The 22698-nt window shown below is 38.0% G+C and overlaps 1 protein-coding gene across 1 annotated transcript in view; it reads right to left on the reverse strand.

Annotated features, from left to right (window-relative positions):
- Positions 1 to 10119: 10119 nt before the first annotated feature.
- The window catches only part of KCNH7 (potassium voltage-gated channel subfamily H member 7), a gene marked incomplete at its 5' end in the record, with an annotated part of 242614 nt that continues 230035 nt past the window's right edge, over positions 10120 to 22698 (reverse strand). Inside the window, 4 exons of the mRNA XM_080620270.1 lie at positions 10120 to 10742; positions 12132 to 12324; positions 15554 to 15722; positions 21265 to 21516. Of these exons, the coding sequence (XP_080476396.1) occupies positions 10476 to 10742; positions 12132 to 12324; positions 15554 to 15722; positions 21265 to 21516 (881 nt within the window). The 3' untranslated portion in view covers positions 10120 to 10475. The remainder of the gene's footprint in view (positions 10743 to 12131; positions 12325 to 15553; positions 15723 to 21264; positions 21517 to 22698) is intronic.

Here is a 22698-nt window from a genome sequence, read left to right on the forward strand (position 1 = left end):
GCGGTTCTGGGTGGGGACAACAGCTTTAAGAGGAAGCTCCTTGTTTTTGATTGTCCTCTTCCTCTTTTTTTTTGTTGTTTTTTGTTGTTACTATTTCCCAGCTACCTGGGTTGACAGCCTCCTCCTCTCCTCCATGAGCTTCAGGGGACGCTTGAGGCCCCTGCACAGTTTGGGCCTGGAGGAGGCAGTCCTGCCTGTATCATAGGACAGGCTTGGTTGAAAGGGACTTTCAAAGCTCATAAGGTCCAACCCCCCTGCAATGAGCAGGGACATCTTCAACTAGATCAGGTTGTCGAGCTCCATGGCCAGCCTGGACTTGAGTGTCTCCAGGGATGGCACATCCACCACCCCTCTGGGCAACCTGTGCCAGGGCTTTACCACCCTCATTGTGAAGAACTTTTTCCTCAAGTCCAGCCTGAATCTCCCCTCTTTTAGTTTAGAACCATTTGTCCTATCACTCACATATCCCAACTATGGCCGTGCTCTCCCTGGATACAAACACCCCATAAACCCACTGATTACTGAGGCCTTTGTCCCTTTCAGGTAAGGCCGAGGTTAGTCCGGGGTTCAGGGGCCGGGAAGAGCACTAGGCCTGCCCCACAAGGCTGCCGTGGCTGTGCAGAGTCGCGGCGCCAGCTCCCGTCCCCGCACGGTATCAGTCCAGGCGTGCAGCCAGGCACACTGCTCAGACACGGCGGCTGGAGCGCACGCCAAGGTAACGCAGTAACCGCCACACCCACGGCGGTTACTGGCCGGCCGCCTGAGGCAGCGAAAAGGGCGTTCTGGGCTCGCGGGACCCGCCGGTGGGTGGGGTTTCGCTTGTGTCAATAGCAGGCGCTAGGACGGCGCGGCGTTGCCTTGGAGACAGCGCCGCGGCGGTTGCTGACGGCCCGGCGCAGAAGGGCCGGGTGTTGCCTCCCTCTTCGACGACTTGCCCCCGGGCTCGGCAGCGCCGCCCTCGCGGTGCGGTTCCGGTGAGGCCGGGCCCTCGCAGCCCAGCTCCGTTCCGGATCTCCACCCCTCTCTGCCGCGCACCCGTTGCGGGTGACGGAGGGGCGGGTTTCCTCTCGGCGCCAGCTGCGGAACCGCGCTGCTTACCCGCCAGAGCAGTGCCGGAGGAGGCCTGTGACGGCAGGCGGGCGGTTGCACTACTGCAGCCGAACGGCCGGTGCTGTCTGTGGGCCGTGTGCCGGTGAGCAGAGCAAGTATCCTGTGACGAGTAAACCCAGCGCAGCAGCAGCGGCGTCACTGCTTACGGACTGCCTGCATCTGGTAATGTGGTCATTGCCCTGATTGTAAAATGTTATATCATATTTGGTGTTTCTTGTGCCCAGGGTCGGGACTACAATGCTTATGGACACTGCACTGTCTTTTGTAAAAGTAGCATTCTAGGACTGACAGTACAGCTAGAAACACTAGTAGGAGTCATCAGCAAATGTGAAAGCACTTACAAATACAGCTCAAAAAGAGAATCATAGAATCATTGAATGGTGTGGGATGGCAGAGACCGCAAAGGTTATCTAGTTCCAACCCCCTGCCATGGGCAGAGACATCTTCCCCCAGACCAGGTTGATCCAAGCCCCCCGTCCAACCTGGCCTTGAACCCTGTCAGGGATGGGGCAGCCAGAGCTTCTCAGTGCAACCTGTTCAGTGCTTCACCACCCTCACATAAAGAATTTCTTCCTTATATGTAACCTAAATATCTCTTCTGTCATGTTAAAGCCATTCCCCCTTGTCTTGTCACCACATGCCCTTGTAAAAAGTCCATCTCCAGATTTGTTGTAGGCCACCTTTAGGTATTAGAAGGCTATTATAACATATGTAAGAGTTGAGGTGCAAAGTGGAAAAGACTAGGCTTTAGTCTAACTCTGACACTCTTTAAAATTAAATTATGATGTTAAGGAGGCTACTGCAAGATAGTAGGTTAGTGTAATGTACTTGTTGGTTCTGTACTAGGCAGATTTAAATAAGAAAAAAGGGGGGATGTGTGTGTATAATATCAGGCTACTTGAATGGTTTTGGTTTCTTTTAAAAGAAAATTCATGATCGCTGTCATTGCTGAAACCATTAAAAATCATATCAGTAACACACTTCTGATTGTTTTATTAATTACCCTTTCAACATTCAGATTAAAAACTTGCAGAATGATTATATCCATGTAAGATGTATCCTTGTGCATATTAGGACTTCAGTGGAATCTTGGTATCACTTTGAACCTGTTGGTGATTATGGGAAACTTGAATTTTAAATTCTCTTAAACTGGTAAATTTTGATACTAGTTTTGTTTGAGCATTTATAACGAGGTGTAGATACTGGTTATGGAGATGTATTATCTGTATAACTGCTTTATTTGATTTGCGTGTCTTGCACTTTGTAATTTTTACAGAGTGGTCTCATTCATGTTAAGCTGACCACCAGCAGTATAAGCATTAGTAGTTGGAGCTTCCATTAAACTTCAGTAGTTTCTCAAAAGGAAAATGAACATAAAGGAATGCTCATCATTCCTGAAGGTGGGTTTAGCTTAATGCATGCAACTGTGGCAAAATTGTCAAAATACCTATAGAAATAATTTACCTTAGTATTAATTTAGTATTAATTCAGTTTGCATCTTAATATTGAAAGCATAATTCTTCAGTTGATAATTACTGCTCTTCTATTCTATTGCAGATTATTACTGTGCATAGTCCTGCTTGTTAGTAGTGTAATTACTTTATTACTATGGGAAGTTGTTGCTGGATCACCACAGTAGACTGGGGGAGTTATTGGTAGAATGTAGGTAGCAAGATGTGAACTGATCAGTTGACTAAATAATTTTTGGACATGCTCTAATACTATGAAATGAGATTGAGGCATCAGTTTTCTTGCTAAAAATCCAGAAGCAGAAGCGTCTAATATTTAAACTTGTGGGTCCCTCCATCTGTCAGGATGGAAGTGGGCCATTTCTGTCAAATCTCACTGATTGTTAGTGTAATTGTATTTGTCATACTTTCAAAATCCCCAGACACTGACTTGCCTGTTACTGCCTCTTCTAGTTCTTGCAGTGCACCATGGCATTATGAATGCTGAACTGCTGGAGAAAAAGAGGATCACTAACCTGTCAGAGTTCATGTTTGGAAGAACTGCTGTGAATGGAAGCTGTTGTAGAATTGTTAACCTTCCTGCTCGATAAGACAGTGCATGATGAATGCTTTTATTTTTTAAGTGTATGATTCACAGCAATAAATTTTTTTTGCGTTTTCCTGTATTTAGAAGACAGCTTTTTTTATCTGTACATCTGTAATTCCAGACAAGTAAATTTCTGTGTTAAGAGCTTGATGAAAAGTGAAAGCTTATGGTCATACATAATAGGTCATGCCTTTTTTGGTGAGGCAAGCTCAGATACTACTATTTGGATACAGGCGGAATGGCCTTCAACTGCTTGTATTTGTTTAATCCCACATAAGTCTTTTCCCCAAGAAGCTCAGCTTGTCTCAAAACCTTTCAATGACTATTCGTCTGGATCAGTAGAATCCCTTGCTGAATAGGTCTTGCTTGGTAAACCTGTTGCATGATTCACTCTAAATTCTTTAAAAGAAAATGATTCAAGCAATGGATTTGTCTGGCTTGAAGATAGGTATTTAGACAGCACCTTTTATCAAAACATTTTGGGAAAATTTGGGCTTCAATGGATAGCAGTTATTAGCTTTAATACTCAGATTTTGTAACTAGAAGCTATCTTAGATTTTTGAATTCCTCAGTCGGTGAAGGTAGAGGGAATAGACATGGGTATAACTTCCAGTTCTGCTTGAGGGGTGGAGATCAATGTGATACCTGGAGACTGCCATCTGCATAGGATTTTCTGAAAAGGTCTAGTTTAGTGTCTCTAGTCTGCGTGCTTCAAGCCAATGAGCGATGTCCTGTGTAATCCTGTGTATTTATTCCCATGATGTTACGAGTATACTAAATATAATTAATTTTTTTTCTCATGTTTTTGCTAGAGATCTATATTCAACCTCTTTGAATCCCTGTTAGTGGTGTTTGCATCACAATAAGTAAATTAAAGTAGGTCACAAATTAAATGTTCACATTTGTAGCTTATGGCGGAAATGAGTGCATTGCATTTATTTGTGCATATTTAGATTTCTTCCAAGTAAGTTTTCATCATGACATAAAATACAAAATATATGTGCAGTGTACAAGCGCTTTCATACAGTAAACAATTTTCCAGGAGATCTTTTCTGAAAGCAAAATAATAACTTTAACTGCATTCTTCAGACAGGATTTGCTAAAGCTCATAGTAGTGGAGTATTTATGTAGACTAAGTTTTCAAAACTTCCTTTGTATTTACAACTTTACAATATCATAAAGTTTCAGTATGGGAAATGTAAATAATGCATAAAAATGCTTCCTGTGGGAGGCTTTAATTTCGTCCATCTAATTTGCATTACAAAGAAAATAGCCATTTTCTGCATTCATTAGTAATCAAAGAATGTCCCATGTGGACATTAAAAAAAAAACAAAACAACAAATAGCTAGATGAAGAAAAATGTTTATTTATAAGGCAGTTCTATCTACTACTCATATGCAGAGGTAGAGGGAGAAAAAGGAAGCTGCAGGCAGGTACAAGCTCTTGTACATGGTCCTTTAATATCATTCATAAAACTCAGTGTTGTCTTGATTTTCATATGTGATCTACTCTGTGGATCTTGTTTGTTTTTCTCCCATTAAGCTATTTGCTGTTTAACTTCTAATACACTCTTTTTTAAGAGTGTATTTTCAAAAAATGATATGTTGAGTAGATGTAGTATATAAATGACACTGGGACAGCTATAAAAGTGCATATTCCTAGTGAAACTGAAGGAAACTGTAGGTTCAGAGTAATCATGTTAAAAGACCTTTTTTATTCTGAGTAAGAAGCTACTTAAAAGTTAGTTCTGTCTGAGCATCCGTTGAAAATACACCAACGGCTGCACACCAAATCTGTCTCCAATCTGAATCAATTTTACAATTTGTCAGTATTTTCATTAAAAAATTGGTGTTAAATTTGAAAATGAGATTAGGTCTCTTGCTCTTTGTGCATGGCTGCTAGATACTACAGATCAAACAAGTGCATCCCCATGTATTTTAGTGAGGTTTGCATTTGTGATGATAAGGTAAGAGTAAACTAATAGTAGTGCAGTGAACATATAGCCTGAATAGTAACAGGGCTCAGTGACAAGCTTTGCTTCCTTCTCAGAAGAGCTTGGTGCTAGGGTGCTGGGCCTCAGAAATGTCAGCATTGGTCAAAGAGAAGATCAAACTGAGAATCAGAACAGAAGAGGGATGGTTGGTTTCTTAAAATTGCCTCCTTGAATGTAAAACCTGCTGTGTGAGTTCTGCTGTCTCATCTGCTGGGCCACCACTTTCTCATTCTTGGAAATAGCTGTCAACTAGTGGCTCAAAATGGGGACTAAATGGCAATGTTTGAAATGCAGTTATCTTCCATTAGGCTTGTCTCATGTCTTCACTAACCTCTGTGAAGGATTAGGATGTTAAAAGATACTAAATTTTGATATCTACTGTTTATTTCTGGCTATGAGGCTTATCCTTGAGCTCTTGTGGGTGTCCTATATTTTAATGGTTTGATTCCATGTAGGCTCAAAGAATGCTGAAAGGATTATTCTAAAAGCCTGTCTGAACAAAAACCAGAAAAAACTGGTTGCGTTGAGCAGAACAGATTTTTCTGCTTCATGCATCAACATTTGATGTCAGTTTAAATATGCAGGGATTTTTTTAACCTTACATAAGTGTGAGTCATGCTTGGGGTGTGCACAGATGAAATTAATCTAACATCTTTTCCAAAGGAGACTGTTTACAATAACTTACTAGAAACAGTGATATTTGTTGGAAGCAGCAGCTTTAACAGTTTTTTGGGTTTTGATCAGTTAAGTTTTGCTAGCTAGAAATTGATTGTGCATAATGTCTTAATTAACAAAACACAGCAGAACATACCTGTAACAGTCAGAAGATGCTAACATCGTGTACAATGTCAGCATAATTAATAACACTTTTTAAAAAACACCATCTGTTCAGTTCCATCATTTCTGTCATTGTCAAAATTTTACTTGATTTTAGTCAATTCTAGGGGACTGAAGATGATTATATTGCTCTACAGGAACCAAGAACTCTAGGAACTGTAGACTTTTCTATTTTTGCTGTGACAAACAACATCAATTTGAGGCTCTGCAAAATGTAAGAGGAAGGAAAATAATGTCTATAATAGTGCCCCCAAAATGTAAAAATTATTTAATGACAAGTATGTAAAGTTGTCAAAGTAGCAACGAATTACAAACTGCTAGGTGTAATTTCCTGGTACAACTGGCTCAGAATATAGTGCACTTAAGTGGTGCATTTGTGGAGTCTGTGCATTTGTTTTTGTGGAGAAAGATTCTTAGTTTTTCATTAATAAAATAATAGTTTTTATATCTGAGCAGTACTGAAAATGTCACCGCACTGCTGATGGCACAAAAATTCTGTGTGTAAATGCAGAGAGAGCCTGTAGATGAATGGAGAGGAGGTGCCCACTGGACCCAATTTCCAATCTGATTAAAAATGTGATAACATCTCACTCTTGGCTCCATTGGAATTAATTATTTCTGATTTAAACCAACATATGAAGAGACTAACCTTAAATACTTGCATAAACATCTATTCACTGTGTAAGAATATTTAATAGAATAGAAACATCAAAGCTTCTAATCTGCAGGTGTGGCATTACATACAATGGTCATTAGAAGAATCATGCCTTCTGCTATGCGGCTATTCCAGTCTTCCATTGTCCTATTCATGTCCAGGCTAGCTCAGCAGCTCTCAAACAGGAGGACACACCTTTCCTCTGTGGGCAAAGCTCAGGTTGCTTCACCTAAGCAGACAGCCCAAGGCCATGCAAAGCAGTTCTTACCAGCTTTTTGTATGTTACGAGGCTCTGATGAGTGACCTGTGCTCACAGAGGTTGCTAGGACACAATCTGCAGCAGGAAAAGGGAAAACAGGTTCATCCATGGGCAGCAGCTTTTTAATGGGAGACCAGAAAATGTGTTCACTGAGCAGAGTGGAAGTATGACAGGAAAGACATGCTTGGTCAAGGGCTTCCTGGAAACAACAGTGTTAGGCAGGTCAAGACACAGGTCTTACGTGTATTACTGTAAATTTGTGCATGTGGATGAACATGTGCATAGTACAGCTTGCTGCACAGTTTAAATATTGAAAAGCATCACAATCTATCATATGCTTTAAACACTGAACTAGACCCATAGCTGGTGGAAGATGATGAATTTCATGAAGACCTCTGCTGATTTGCACAATCTCACCTCTCACATTTGGAGTGATTGTCCCAATTGTTTTGATTCTTCAGATACATTAGCTATTCTTGAATTTCCAGGATACTTCTCTGTATTGAGAGCTTATAATTTATATATAGTTTTAGCCACAGTTTTTAAATGTAAATAACCAAGATGGGTGTTCCTAAGCTCAGATAAGTATCTCCTACAGTCTTGCCAGTCTCTGTAGCAATGTGTTGTGGTGTGTGGGTACGTAACACTTTTACCATTCCCAGCTGAATTTGGTTAGCACAGACCTGTTTCTATCAATTCAGAAACAGACTGGGCTTAAAGGGAGCTCTGCCCTCTCCTTCTCTTTGCCTTCCCCGAAAAGAACAAACCAAAAATTAGAGACAATTTTTTCTGTTTAGAAAATTAACACATTTTCAAAAACAATAGTTTGTACCTGTCTGTAGAAGAAAATAAACTTTTGGGCAATGGGTCTTCATATGCTTCACTGTATCTCAACAAGAAAAGAAGGTATCTGAGAAGGTCTTTCTTTGGCAGGGTAGGGGCAGCCAGAGTACTGCCAACCAAGTTGTCATCTTTCGTGTTTTGTTTCTTCATTCATTGGTAGATGTCTGGGGAACTTAGAATCTCTGTAAATTTGCAAAGTCTTCCTTAGTTGCCCCCATCTGAGATTTTTCTTCTTGATAAATACAGACAAAGAGAAGGAAAGGAACAAAGTCTCTCTGAGCCAAGAAAAGGAGAAAGGGATGGAGCTTTTCCTTCACTTGGAGTAATAGAAATAGTTGATGCTTTTCCTCAACACTCCTTCCCCAGTCCACCTGTTTTGCTCAGTCTCTTTGGATTAATATGAAAGACCAAGTGATGAAACTGGACAAAAGGCATTTTGTAAAGCAATGCTCATGCGTTATACTTTTTCATTAATTTTATTTTTAATTTATACCAGGCTTTTTAAAATGTAGCATAACCACAAATACTTTTCTAGGAAATGTGCTAGCTTGTTCTTTGTAACAGCCATTAATATTAGTTACTAGACTGAGACAGAGCAGAAGTTCTTAATGCTTGCTATTTAAAAAAATAAAAGCAGAAACTATTTCACTGTGTTATGCAGCACTCCTGTTTCAATGGAGTCTACGCAGACATTCTGGCTGGCCCAATGTCGCTGTCACCTAGAATCTCATCCTGCAAGACACTAAAAAAAAGTGCAGACCTACAGTCGTCATGGTAGAAGTAAGAGCCATCAGCCCACTGCAGCATTTGGACCTTTCAACAATCAACAATAGCATGAGGCAGAAGAAAATTTGATCTTGTATGAGAAGGGTTGGTTTCTCTTTTCGCTTACAAAGGTATTCAGTTAATTCATTTTTGTATATTTATATGAAAGGTAAAGCAGAGCCTTTCTTAGTAGCTCAACACTCATGCTGATTTTAAATGACAGAAGGCTCAGCCACCTTGGGTTTATCTACTGGCTGTGTATGACTGAAAGTGTTATATATCATTCTGACCCCAACACACAATATATGTATCTATTAACGTGAGGGTCAGCTATTATTGCATTACTCTGTAGCACTGGTTTAGAACAGAGTTTAATTTGGTTTTAGCTAAAATTTCACTGCGCCCCCACTAACATGCTTTTCTGAAACCAGTTCTTTTCCTAGAGGAATTTCACATTAAAGCTTTAGGAATAGAAAAATCATGTGAACATTTTCAAATATTTGAAAACAGTAATAAAAAGTTCAATTCCTTCTAAAATAAACACAACATCTGAAGCAGAATAATATTTTAATAAAATTAAATCTAAGTATTCACAAAGCATTATGCACATACAGTACATACTGTATTCAAAGCCTATGGACCTTAAATCATTTTATTCTAATGTAGTCAGCTTTGGACACAAGCTAAGCTTACTCATTTTGTAATAAGAAAGTTTACAACTGTTCCTGAAAGTGATTTTACATATATACATATATATATCTCTATATATCTATACTTCTACATGTAAGTGTAGATATAAACACACACTTGTGTGTATGTGTGTATATATAGTAACATATGCACACATACACACGTGTGTATAAATATATACACACATACATACACACATATGTACATATATAAAATACACACATGCACACATACAGGAAAGTGTGTGTGGTGTATGTGTGTATTCACATACATATATACTCTATCTAGGGTCACTGTGAAGGGGCCAATCAGTAAAAACAGGTAACTGCAAACAACCACTCTTATAATTAGAAATCAAAAATGTGTAAATTATTTTTTAATTAAACAGATTGTTAATAATTTGTGTCAAACAAAAGGAACACAGTCTTCTGCATTATACAGAAATGAGGTTTATTGCATTTGATTATGTTTGTGTGACAGATGAAGAGTTCCTGCCTGCTCATGGCAGCTAACTTCTGTGATGCAATTAAAAAAAAAAAAAAAAGAAAATTAAAGTATGGAAACAAATTCTTCAATTCCTGCAGTTTTGTGGATGTGATCTACAGTGATTCTTTCCAGCATGTGGCAGAGTTTTCCTGTCTGTAAAAGTGCTGCCCTACTTCAACTGATTTGAAAGGAGGCTGGTTTCTCTGTCCTAATTGTTTTAAACCTAGAAGACTGGGTTACCTTCTTCTTTCTCTAGGTTCAGAATCATTGTGATTTACTGTAAAAAGCTCACTACAAGAAAGATAAATTGATTTTCAGAACTGAGCTAGAAGAAGATTTTCCTTGAATTTTAGCTTGGTCTGTTAGGAGTTTTTTTCTATGTGAACTATTGTTATTGGTCTCCTATTTGCTCTGAACACATATCCACAATAAAATACTATTTCCATGACAGCAGTAAATGGTAATATCCATGCAACGTAACCTGTAATTTGAGAACATGCATGTTATTAAAAAAAAAATAAGGTGCCTTGAGAATGCTGGCAGTTTAACATTTGGAACATACACTTAGTGTGTGTGTATATATATATTTACATCAGAACTGCTCAACTTTGCCTTACAAGCTTCAGATTTAGGAAAATATACAGTACTTTTGCATATAATGGTATATTCCTTGTAGCCCCTGAGTCAAGTATAGAGGATTTAAATACAAAAAAAAAAAAAAAAAGGAAAACCAACAATTAAAAGCACTTACATTTTTATGTGAAGTAATAGTATAAAAGTATTATTTCCCAGGAAGGCCAGGATCAGAAACATGCCTATGAAGACTCAAGATTCCTACAGTGGTTAGTGAAGATTCTGGCAAGGAAGGATGCCTAATTGGCTGGAGATAAGTTTTACAGTGCTGTGGGGAACACTCTACAGACTGGTCACGTTCTTGGTCTAAAAGAGAAGCCAGGTTGTCTTCCGAGGCTGTGTTAAGATGCACTCCACTTGAGAGGGATTCTTTGGATTTAAGTTTTGTTTTTTCAAGGTCTAGAAATTCAGGACACTGGAAGGGAGAAGAAACAAGATGGTAATAATTAAATTGGTCTCTTCCAGGCTCTTGTTCTGCTCAAAATTATCACATTCAGATGGTTGCTGGAAAATCGTGTTTGAAAATTAAGCAATGTACTGAACTATTTTTATGTGGTACTGCATTTGATTTAATGTAATTGAATGCAATTCTGTTGATTAATTGTAGAAACCTGGATATATTGTCCCCTCCTCAGACTTCAAGATGCACATCAAGACACACATATGAACTGCGCTTTCTGAAGGACTGAATATTCTCAATACCTGATCTAAGACTATGGATTTCAACGTTTTTGAATATGCTGTTTTGTTTCAGAACGTAACTCTGGAATTGCATCATTCTGAACATGATAACCATTTGGATTCCAGTCGCAGCTGTTGGTGATTCTTCACTCTCAAATTCGGAATTTGTGTGAAGTGTGCACTGTGCCTGCTGATGTTTGCAGAGGGTGGCCATATTTCTGTTCAGAGATATATGTATATGTTTGTGCAGGTATGTGCAGGGTGCACTTACCTGAAAACTATTTCTATACATTTGCTGTATAATCTTTATGCATGTGAGCTGTTGCCTTTTGAATGTGTTGGGCTTATAGTGCCCGTGTATGTCCCAGCATATGCACAAGGAGTCTGACCTAGCTAAGCACAATGAATTTACTGATTGTATGCTACATGACTGATTTGGGATTCCTAGACATGCAGCAACCTGTTTGGAAATAATATGCTACATCTCTGCCCAAGCTGTTGAACTCCAGCAATCCCAAACAAATTTGGAAAATCACAGTGTTTTGCCTGTACAGAACTGGGATGGAAAACATGTAATGGGAAGCACAGGTATGTAATAGCTCTATATGTTCATATTTCCAGTAGTATCAAGGGACTGGACATAAGAATGGTTTTAGCCCCTCACACTTCCGTATGTGTATAACCATTATGCTGCATCAGCTGGACTTGCCTGGCCTGTACCTTGAGGAAAACATAGTTGTGGTGCTTCCCAGGACTTCATGAACAGGACCTACAGCAGATGCACCGTTGCAGGCAGGCCGATACTTGGAAAATGTTTGTGCTTCACAGCTTTATCTAGTATTTGTCATTTCTGCTGACATTTGTGAAGAGCATGAAAATAAAGTAAATCAGACTGATTACAAGATCACTGTATGGATCTCTATAACCCTCATAGAAAATGTGGCCTCTGAAACTGTGTCTCTAAGTCTGCTGTGGAGATGCTAGATCAAAATATTAATTTCATATTGCTAGTAAACTAGTTCATTTAAACTAGTGAACAAGCACCTAGATTTGCACACATTTCTTCCATCATAAGCTAAAAAGATTAGCAAACCTGTTTTAATTTTATTGGCTATGTACATACCTGAGATGAAGGTCTGAAACTCCTGTCTGTTTTAATTGATGCTGCAGGCTGAAGCTTTTGTATCACTCTAATTGCTGGCTGTTGGTACTCTGCACCTGCAGTCACCATGCTATAGGCAGGTGGAATGAGTGTTGTCTGCCTTTGCAGAAGCTGCAGGATGGTTTGGATATCAGCAGTCATTTGGGATTCAAGCCTAGAAAAGTAACACAAAATCAGTTAACTCATGGTGAGGAGTGGGTATATTTTAAAATGCTGATAACAGATGCATTCAAGAGAGACCTGCAGTTTATTAATGAAGCAAACTATTGCTGTGATGACATGACCATGTCTTAATAGGAAAGAACAGAAGGGGGAGTATTAAGCCCTTCCAAAGCTCTCTGTCTCCCTTTCCTTTGCAGAACGTACCTGCATGCTTGTCTCGGATCTTTTTGCTACATTAAGAATTAATTCATTATTGTCCCTTATGTTTTCACCAAAAAGTAACATGGGAGACCAGGGCTTTGGTTGAAATAAATGTACCTTCTTCACTGTAGCTAAATTGATTTGTACTGGCTGAGGATGGGACACTATTTGTGATGCATCTGACAATTCTGACATTCCCAATGCTAATACAATGCACCAAAATAAGCAGAAAACTACATTTGTGTTTTTCCACAGTTAGAAAATGAAAGATGCTTTCAAGATCATTAAAAGAAACAACAGCACAAGTCTCCTTACTGTGAAAATTTATTCAGACTTATTCAGTCCTCAGAATTAACATCAACACTTCTGATGTTCAAATTTAGTAGCTTTTTCCTCTTTTTCCCCCTTTTCATAAATTTGTGTATGGCTTCTGAATCACTTGAGCTGCTCATACTTACAATTACTTGAGTTGTTCATACTTACAATTCCATAGCACTGAAATGATTTCCAAATGGTCTTGCCAAGATCTGTGACAAACTCGGCAATAGGTAATACCTATTGTGCCTCCCCAGCTGCTGGAAGGCTACAGAACATGATATGACAGACTGTAATAGAGATATGCAGCCTCTGTTCTGCAACTCATCTTCTGACAGAGTAAACAAATCTTTGTCAGCAGTCTTTAATGTGAGTGTTACTGGTTGGGCTCCTTACAAGCAGTAGAACAGATCCCATGCTGACAGATAGTTGCTTTTACCAGGTGCTTCACTGATATTTTTTATCACGTTGCAGTTGCCCATTGCATCTGTCATTTATTTATAAAAGCATTTCTGAAAGCTATGCCCAAAGGATATTTAGAATGCTGTTACTTCCTTTATCATGAGAAGCTGGTTTTGTGGCATCAGCTCCCATAAAGAAAAGTCCAAACCCAGATGTTACAGTCAGTCATGCCATACTTGCCCTTTTGTTCAGTGCCCCTTGTTTCTTTGCTGCTTGCAACTATGCTGGCCTCACACAAGAATGATGCTGATGCCACAGAAGAAAATACTGCAGCAGTAGCAGCATGCCACCATCCATCACCTGCTAAACCTGGGCCTTAATATCTGAATGAGTAAAAGGGATTTAGCATTGGAGGACTTGCATCAATGATTGGCTTTGAAATAACTCTAAAGTTGCTCCCTTCTTACTTTGTTAGCACTCAGTACTTTAAATCAAAGAATACCTCTGGTAGCCTTTATTCATCATCATTGCATATAGAACACCCTTTCTCAAAAACTTAAAACAAGTCCATGTCATGCTACCCAAGGATGAACAAACAGGAGAACCTTAGATGACTGGCCCACAGTCTCCCATGAAATTCTGATTGCTTAAAGGGGGGAAACAGAGATAGCTCTAGTGACATATTCCTTGTACAATGGCTTTCCAGCCATCTATATCCATTTAACAGTTTGAATGTTACGCCAAGCCTCTAAGTTGGCACGGAAAAGTTTAGGAAGAAGTGGCCATGTTTTTTAGTCCAGCAGGTCAGGTCTGACGTAAGCAGGAAATAGAGTTGTCTGCTACATTCATAAGAGACCCAGCAAGGCCCAAAATCCTGAAAGCATGGAAAGCTTTAAAAACAGAGAATAAAATGATTTAAAAAAATCAATTACAATTCAAATCTTAGTTTACCAGTAACTGTGGTATTTTCTCACTCAAGAAAATACTGAGAACTTGCATGAGAATTTGATAAATCTATGGCTAAATTTGAGATAAAACTTCAGTTTCAAGAGCTTAAGATTTCAGAAAAAGAAATGTCACTGAAAGACTACACACTGTTGGTGGGGAACATGCAGCTGTTTATGTGACTTTTACATTTACTTAGATTACTTGACTTTTCTGCAATTAGAAATTATAGCAATTTAGGCTTACATGTTAAAAATGTCTTTTTAATGTACTATATAGTATTCAGAAGTGAAAAATACTATGGTTTGATTTATTATGGTAGATGAAAGAAGCAATATGCAGTTAATCTGGCTTTAAGCTGATTGCTAAAATATACAGCAAAATGCCAATGAAGAGCTACTACTCTATAATTAGGGCTGAGTGCATATCATAGTATTTGTCATGGCAAAATATTGAATGTAATGGAATTGCAGGGTGAAAATAACAAAAAAGCTACAGACCTGAGCATAGGGCAATTTAAAATTAAGTGAAATTACATAGGAATTTATCTTGTAGGATGGGTCAAAATTCTGTAACCATATTTTTAAGATGCTGTAAGCTATGCTGCTTAGCTGCCAGCAAACAGTAGTATATCAGAGAACAAGAGAGAAGGAAGAGACATTTTACTAAGCAAGGGTAATAATAGATTCTGACACAGAAAGCATCTGTGTTCTGTTGTAACAGGTGTAAGTATTTTGCCTTCACTTACCCCATATCCTACTTATGATAGAGACAGTTGCAAAATACGTTCGTGCATCAAAAAGGGAATTTGTCCGTAATACTTTTTTAAAGGAAGACAGCTGTTTTACTTTGGGTATCCAGGAAAGAAAAAGTACTTCAGATATTGAACAATACTGAAAATTGTCATTTTGTGGACATGTAAATATCTAGAACCAGCATTCTGGGTGAAGTAAGATTTAAATTTAACAAGCCTAGGTGCCTCAGAAAGATTCTTGGTTAAAAAGCTGGTCTCCCAAAAAACAGTCAATCAAGGAGAAAGGCTCCTCTGCAAGGCAATTCAGAGTAGACATTGTGAGTATATAGAGGTGACAAGAATATTCTGGCAATGAATTAAAAATTTTGTATCCAGCATTCCCAGAATAGGTTTTCCAAGAATCTGGAAGTCTGAACTTAGGTTTCTCAGAATATAGATAACAAAGTGATATTCCCATGAGTCAGTTTTTGGAAGACCTGAATGCTTTTGGAAACTTCATTCATTCATGTGCAAATTCATTCATCCTGCAGTGTCATTAATATCCGTTTCATTACATACTCTCATACACATGGGTTTCTTTTTCTGGTCATATCTCTGGTTTTACCTGTTGAGTTGCTCTTGAAGTAAATCTAATCGATTCTCCACTTCCCCATATAGGAAGTCACTTTCAGTTTCACAGATCCCCCATGTAACATGGGGTAATGCTGACTGAACTGGGGAGTCCTGGTACTCCTGGATGTTCTCTTGCTCCCAGGCTCTTTTATCAGTGATAGCTGATGAAAAACAAAACATACATGTTTATATACACACTGTTAGAGAGGGGTTGGCACTCCACAAGCATCCCACTTACTCATGTTTCTCAAAACCTTGGAAATCAAACTAGTACATTGGCAAGCTTCCTGAACAACTTTCTCTGTTCCTTACTGTTTTTAAGGAAAGATAAAAGTGGTCACATCTACGATAACATTTTAAAGCTGCAGGTCTAAAAGCAGCTTTATCTAGTCAGCATCATCAGAGTTTTGCCAACAAATGGCTCTTATTTCTTTAGTTTTCTATTATTTTGCTAATCAATCCCCAATTTTCTCAAGGTGTTTTTAGCAATACATTAATAATTAAGATTAGAAATATTGGTTCTAACCTAAATGCATTAAATGATGTACTTGAATGTCTTTGATTGTGTGTTTCAGAGGCCTGGCTAAGACCTCTTTTCTTTCTCTTGAATATGCTACTGAAGTGTATTTACTTTAGCTTTTTGGTGTGAAAGGGGGACTTGCTGCATTGCATTTACAGCGCTGGGTGTGCATTATACTGCATTGGAATGCCTCCTCTAGAGAAAGTTGCCAGACCTCATCTAGCTGCCTTTCTTACCAATAACTGTAACACTGCTCGTCTTAAGGTTGGTGAAGTGTAGTATGTTTTCTCTGAGACAGGGGACACCTAATGCAGCTCATGCTGCTTGCAAGAGGATAGCAATCAGTATTTTCAAAAAGGAAATTGATTTTCATTGATGTAAATTTTAGCATTACTAGTCTCCAAGCCAACCCTTGCATCATTGTGTAAAGCATGTCTCAGAGACTCTTACGGTACTGTGGGGTGAAAGGTGCCAGTTAATTTTGTTTAAGAACTTGTGACTCCTAAAAGAACAAAATAGTCATCATTGCTGGGTCTGTCAGAGATCACTTTAATATTAAATGAAGCTTCATGGTAAATAATAATTCTTTTTTTCTTTTTCTTTTATTTTCTGATTGAACTGCAGATAAAATTTTGGATTAAGATGGAGTAAAAAAAACCAAAAATGTTTCAAGCTAAAAATAGCCCTGTTACATTATTAGGATCTTACTGCAGAGTTTCAGCTATCTTGTTGAATTTAGTTACCTTTCTAATGTCTATATAATATATAAAGTGTTTAAAATTACTTTTTATAGAAGTCATTTATATTTATTTCTATATTTCCAGCCCTTTGTAAAACAATAATGATGACTACTTCATGTCTCACCCTGTACCTCTCTGCCCAAATTCCATCCCTCTTGTCCCTCCCAGTTCTTGGATCTCTGTGATCAAACACTGCACCTTACCACCCAAACAGAACTTGGGGGCACTCCTTCCTTTTGCCTGGATTTCTGGCTTGAGCTATTTCTCCTTCCTGTTTCAATTTGCTTAATTCACACCTCTGGATTTTTAATCAGTTTACATTCTTGGCTCTAGGCTGTTTCTCCTCTTCACCAAGCTGGAAAGGTTACAAATCATTTATCATGGGATATACTAGTTGTACATATCCTTATCAGATACAGAATGAAGATCTTGTTGTGAGTTTTGCAGAGCCTACAGGTAGCACACTTAGGTTGAACAGTGCTTTTTCTACAAATACCCCTGCCCTAAGCCTTTGTTCGTTTGAGTCAACCTGTTGTCATGCAGTCAAAAATTGCTCAGTGCTACTCAGATTCACCTCTGCTGTGATAAAAGTTGTTAAAACTTTAACACCTGCTCAATACAACTCCCATTAGAGATGTATTTGTAATTATTTAACTACACAAAATTGCAGCATGTATTAGAAGTTCTTACTTCCCTCAGGGTGCTGCTTCACTATACAGCTGGACAAAATCCTTGACTGCTGATAAAGTGTCAGCCTCTGTTGTATAAGCAATTGGATTTGAATCCCACAGCCCCAAGTAGTCACTGAATGGTTTGCTCAGTGCTTCTTCTAACACTTTGTGCTCTGCACTGATAACTCAGCATAGGTTACATTCATTTCACACTTGTGAAATTTTTCTAAGCAACCATAGCAGCCAAAGCCATGTTTCAAAGAAAAGAATAAAACCACGGTGCGGGTGACATGTGACAGGTTTGTCCAAATGCCATTAGCCACTCCTTTTCGAACATATCTCTGAGCAGTGTTGCTCTAAGTAAAGAAATTTAAAAAAATAAAACCGGAAAGAATAAGTCCTGCTCAGATTTAGTATTTCAAGTCGGTTTAGCCAGGAAGGGGAGCTCTCACCACATGACTCCAACTGGAGGAGACTTCTCTTTTTCTTATTGGAGAATGGTACTTACTACATTAACTATTCTTCGGTAAGCAGGTGTAGGTGGTTTCCTGGAGTTGTAAAGGGTGTTTGGATTTCATGTGACATGACCTGTAACTGATTTTATGCACTGGGCAAAAGAAAGGGGAAAGAGATTTCACCTTGGCTGCACAGAAACCTCTTCAGCTTGTCAGCCACTTAAGCCAACAAAGAGACAAATGGTGTCACAAAAGCATGTAATACTGTTTTAGCAGGCACACATGGCACAATTTGCAGTGTCCAAGGAAGTTGGAAAGCTCTTGGCAAAGTGAGAGGAACACACTATGACAAAATCAGGGATAAAATTTTAAACTATGGGTATGGGTGCAATGATGTTGTGAATCCAGTGGACTTATTTTTAAGCAATGAATTTCAGGATTAATTAGAAACCAAAAATATAGGCTACACATTTCACTGCTTTTTAATGTCCTGTTAAAAACAAGTTTTTGGTTATTTTACACAATAAATAATAAAATAACGTATTTTTCAATGGTGTGGATTATCCCAGAGGAAATCACAGCTGGGTTTTGTCCAAGAATATGTATTTGTATACTACTACAGTAAACATTTGATATGTGACAAAACAAATAGGCACTGAAATGATAAAATAAGTTCATACACTATAAGCAAGTTAATATGCAATAAATAACACTATCGTAAGTGTTCTAACCATCTTTTCAGGTACTTCCACATACCTGAGTACTCCTAGAAAAGCCCAACAGCAGTTTCAACTTTATAACCAACTACGATTTTCCAGGTCTTGAAGAATCCTAGACTAAAAACTAGTCCATAAATGCATAACTAGGTTCACTTGTACTATTCAAGAATCTGTGAACTGATTATGACCAAATAATAACCAAGTGAAAATAGAAAACAACATTTTTCTGCAACATATATAGATTACCAGCTACAGAAAAATTATTAGGTCTTCTCAAAAAAGCCATATGTTTTAATCTTAAAAGTTGCATTTTAGGATTGTGAGAGAGAGGTTTATGCAGTTTCTGCCCACATTATACAATACATTATTAATAATCTTTCCATTCATCAACAGTAATGACTGAAACTTAAAACAAAACTAAAGATAATTAAATATGTATGTCACAGTGGTAATGAATTGCAATAGCTTTATATAAGTGCATTTGCATTCAAGATTTATAAGGTACCATACTATATGAGGATTATAAACATACATACAAGCATAGTTTATTTCAAAATTGCATTATATTTATAACTGCCTTTATGGTAAGTTAAAATCAATCTCTAATTAACAGCAGGAGTAAGAATTTAGTTTAAAACATATACCAGTCAAAGCTGATCTTATTTGATTGCCATTCAAGTTTTTATGAAAGTTGCAAGAAAGGTAAAGATCTTTTGTACATATTACCAATAGTGCTGGATCACAAACTGAAAAAAAGAATGTGGTCTTAATCAAAATATGTAACCTTTAGACATGCTAAATTTAGCTCAAACAAAATCTGCAATAGGTTGCCTTGGAAAACGTTGCTATAGCTGCAAGGACACATTTCTGGCTATTGGTAGGGGAAAGGTAAACTTTCAAATTGCAGTACGTATGCAACAAGTTTATGTGGTGAAGATTTATATAGCCTTAACCTGAGGAGAGCAGACTTCAGATATTCATACGTTTGAGATGTAAAAAAATATATTATTTGGCCTGATTAATCGTTAAGTTAATTTAAAACTATAGCCTAAATGCCTAAAGTTTATCGAATGATGGTTAAACACTTAAACTGCCTCAATGGAAACTTCTTGGGAAAACAGCATTAAGCAGAAAATATGTAATTCTTCCCTTCAGACTGAAACAATTACGAACGAACTTTCAGCAGTATTTAAATCATATATTAAAGGATATATCAAGAGGAGCGTGACCAGCAGGTCGAAGGAGGTGATCCTGCCCCTCTACTCTGCTCTCGTGAGACCTCACTTGGAGTATTGTGTGCAGTTCTGGTGTCCTCAACAGAAAAAGGACATGGAACTGTTGGAACAAGTCCAGAGGACGGCCACGAGGATGATCAGGGGACTGGAGCACCTCCCGTATGAAGACAGGCTGAGAAAGTTGGGGCTATTCAGCCTGGAGAAGAGAAGGCTGCGTGGAGACCTCATAGCAGCCTTCCAGTATCTGAAGGGGGCCTACAAGGATGCTGGAGATGGACTGTTCATCAGGGACTGTAGTGACAGGACAAGGGGTAACGGGTTCAAACTTAAACAGGGGAAATTTAGATTGGATCTAAGGAAGAAATTCTTTACTGTTAGGGTGGTGAGGCACTGGAATGGGTTGCCCAGGGAGGTTGTGAGTGCTCCATCCTTGGCAGTGTTCAAGGCCAGGTTGGATGAGTCCTTGGGTGACATGGTTTAGTGTGGGGTGTCCCTGCCCATGGCAGGGGGTTGGAACTAGATGATCTTAAGGTCCTTTCCAACCCTAACTATTCTATGATTCTATTAATCTGAGGTTTTTCATTAATTTCCCTTCACATTACTGAGCAAATAAATATTTTAATATATTAGATGTAATTTTAATTATGTGTTTTAACTCTATGTAATAATTTCTGATAATTTGTCATATACAAAAGCTCAAATCTTTGTTCCTGTGTTTTTTACTTATGGAAGCCAGGATTTGTTCTGTGTAACGAAATGGCACTCCTTTTAACCAAGTGCAACAACGTGGGATAACATCCTTTTAAGCTATTATGCAATTTTTTCCACTTTTCACATTTTTTGTTCTGCCTTGTCAATGCAGGGAATTAAAGTAGTTACCCGAAAATATGTTTTTTGTGCATGTGCAGCCATCAAAAGGTTTATCTAGCTTTCATTAGCCAGGATTTTTTGCTGTCACCCAACCCTGGGATATCAAACAGCCTTTGAGAGATTCTTTACTGCTTTGATTGCAGTTTTTATCCATGGGCACTCAACGAAGTCCAGCACCAGATAACAATTTTAAGAAGTTTGTTTAAAGGAATTTCCTTAGATAGTTCAGTTACAAGGTGATTTATTAACAAAGCCTGGAATAGTCTTTTGGAGGTTCTGTCATCCAGTCCCACAGCCAGTATGTTAAACTACATTAGTCCTCTTAAGAAATAGTAATTTTTGATCTAAAAGGTTTTGTCTTGTTAAACTTTCAGGAAACACAGAAGTAAACATTATGTAAAGACTTAATAGTAACATTCAGAAAAATATTTTTGATAATCAGACTAAAAAAGATGCCTACTCAAACTTTACAAAGTAGCAACAGCTAGATTACCTTTGCAAGAATTGCTTCTTTTGTCAATAATAGTTTCTTCTGGGGCATGAATCATTTCTTCAAAGTCCACCTCTGTGTTTTTCTCTGTTACAGATGGGTAATCAGCTGTCCCAGAGAACAGGGGCTTTTGCTCATCTTCAATGGATGATACAAAAGATGATGACCCACTTTTTTTCTCCTCAAAGTGTTTCTTAACAGATTGATCGTATCTGGTGGTGTCCCCTGAGGGTTCAGGATCACTCTGATCATTCTCTTTGAAATAATCTGTCAAACAGAAATAATTGTGTACAGTCGTATGCAGTTAATGAAATTGTGTTCTAGTTTATTCTGGTCTGAGGTTAGAGATGATTATTATATCAGTTATGAAGTTCACCATCTATTAGAATAATTTATCTTAATGCCTTTTTTTATTCCCGTATCAGAGGAGATATCACTTTCTTTTGAATTCCTAGAAGACATTTTCATCTATATTGTAAAGATTCATAGTCCCTAACACATAACTCATGCAACAAGTCACATATTAAAATAGCAAAGGTTTTATCCAACACGACCCTCCTATTTACTCACTGCTTTTTCCAGATGAGAATGAGATTTGAGAAAGCTTTATATTCCGAATTTTTTTTAAATAATTTATTACTTAATTCCCTCTTCCAATTTCTCACATTCTTGGGCATTTCTCATAGTCTTGACAGGCTAACAGTCATGGATGTCAGACTCAGTATCAGAACTACTCATGTAAGTTATGCCCACATAAGAGCATCTTTGCTGATTATTCTTTTCCCAGAAAAGGCAAATGTATTAGTCAACCACTCAACCTCAAAATGTTTGGGCCCACCTAAATAGAGAACATATTTCTCCATGCTCATTACTGTCAAACCGATATTTAGGATTGATGTGGTAGAAAGAAATCCTTTTGGTACAAAAAGAAGGGAGTTTCTTGTCTGTGTTTGTGGGATCATCTCAAAACAACTTTCCAAAGTAGGCCAAATTCCTTAGCCTTTAGAATTAATTGCAATTCTCTGAACATCCAACCTTTTGAATAAGTACATAACATGCTGTGATACATATGGAGGCACGGTACCAATCAAGTTCAGAATTAATCTTTCATTAATCACGTTCAAAATCTGTAACGAAGAAAGGCAAATTCAGTCCTCTTAGGAAGTGGCAAATAAAACTAAATTTAAAGCAGATGCCTTTAAAAGCACATTGTAAAAATTAAATATAATTTTAAATCAAGAATGATCATTTATGAATATGAAGAGCTCCTAATCTCTTTTCAGAATAAACTTGAAGCTGATTTCCAATTCAATATTTGGTTTTACCTACTTTTAACTGAAATATCAAGATAATTCCAGTTCTGCTATTTATTTAAAACACATTTTAGCAGGGTAGTCTCAACAACATATAAATACTGTAACTAGTTTGCCTTAACTT

This window comes from Psittacula echo (genome assembly GCF_963264785.1).
Source record: "Psittacula echo genome assembly, chromosome: 6".
Lineage (NCBI taxonomy): Eukaryota > Metazoa > Chordata > Aves > Psittaciformes > Psittacidae > Psittacula > Psittacula echo.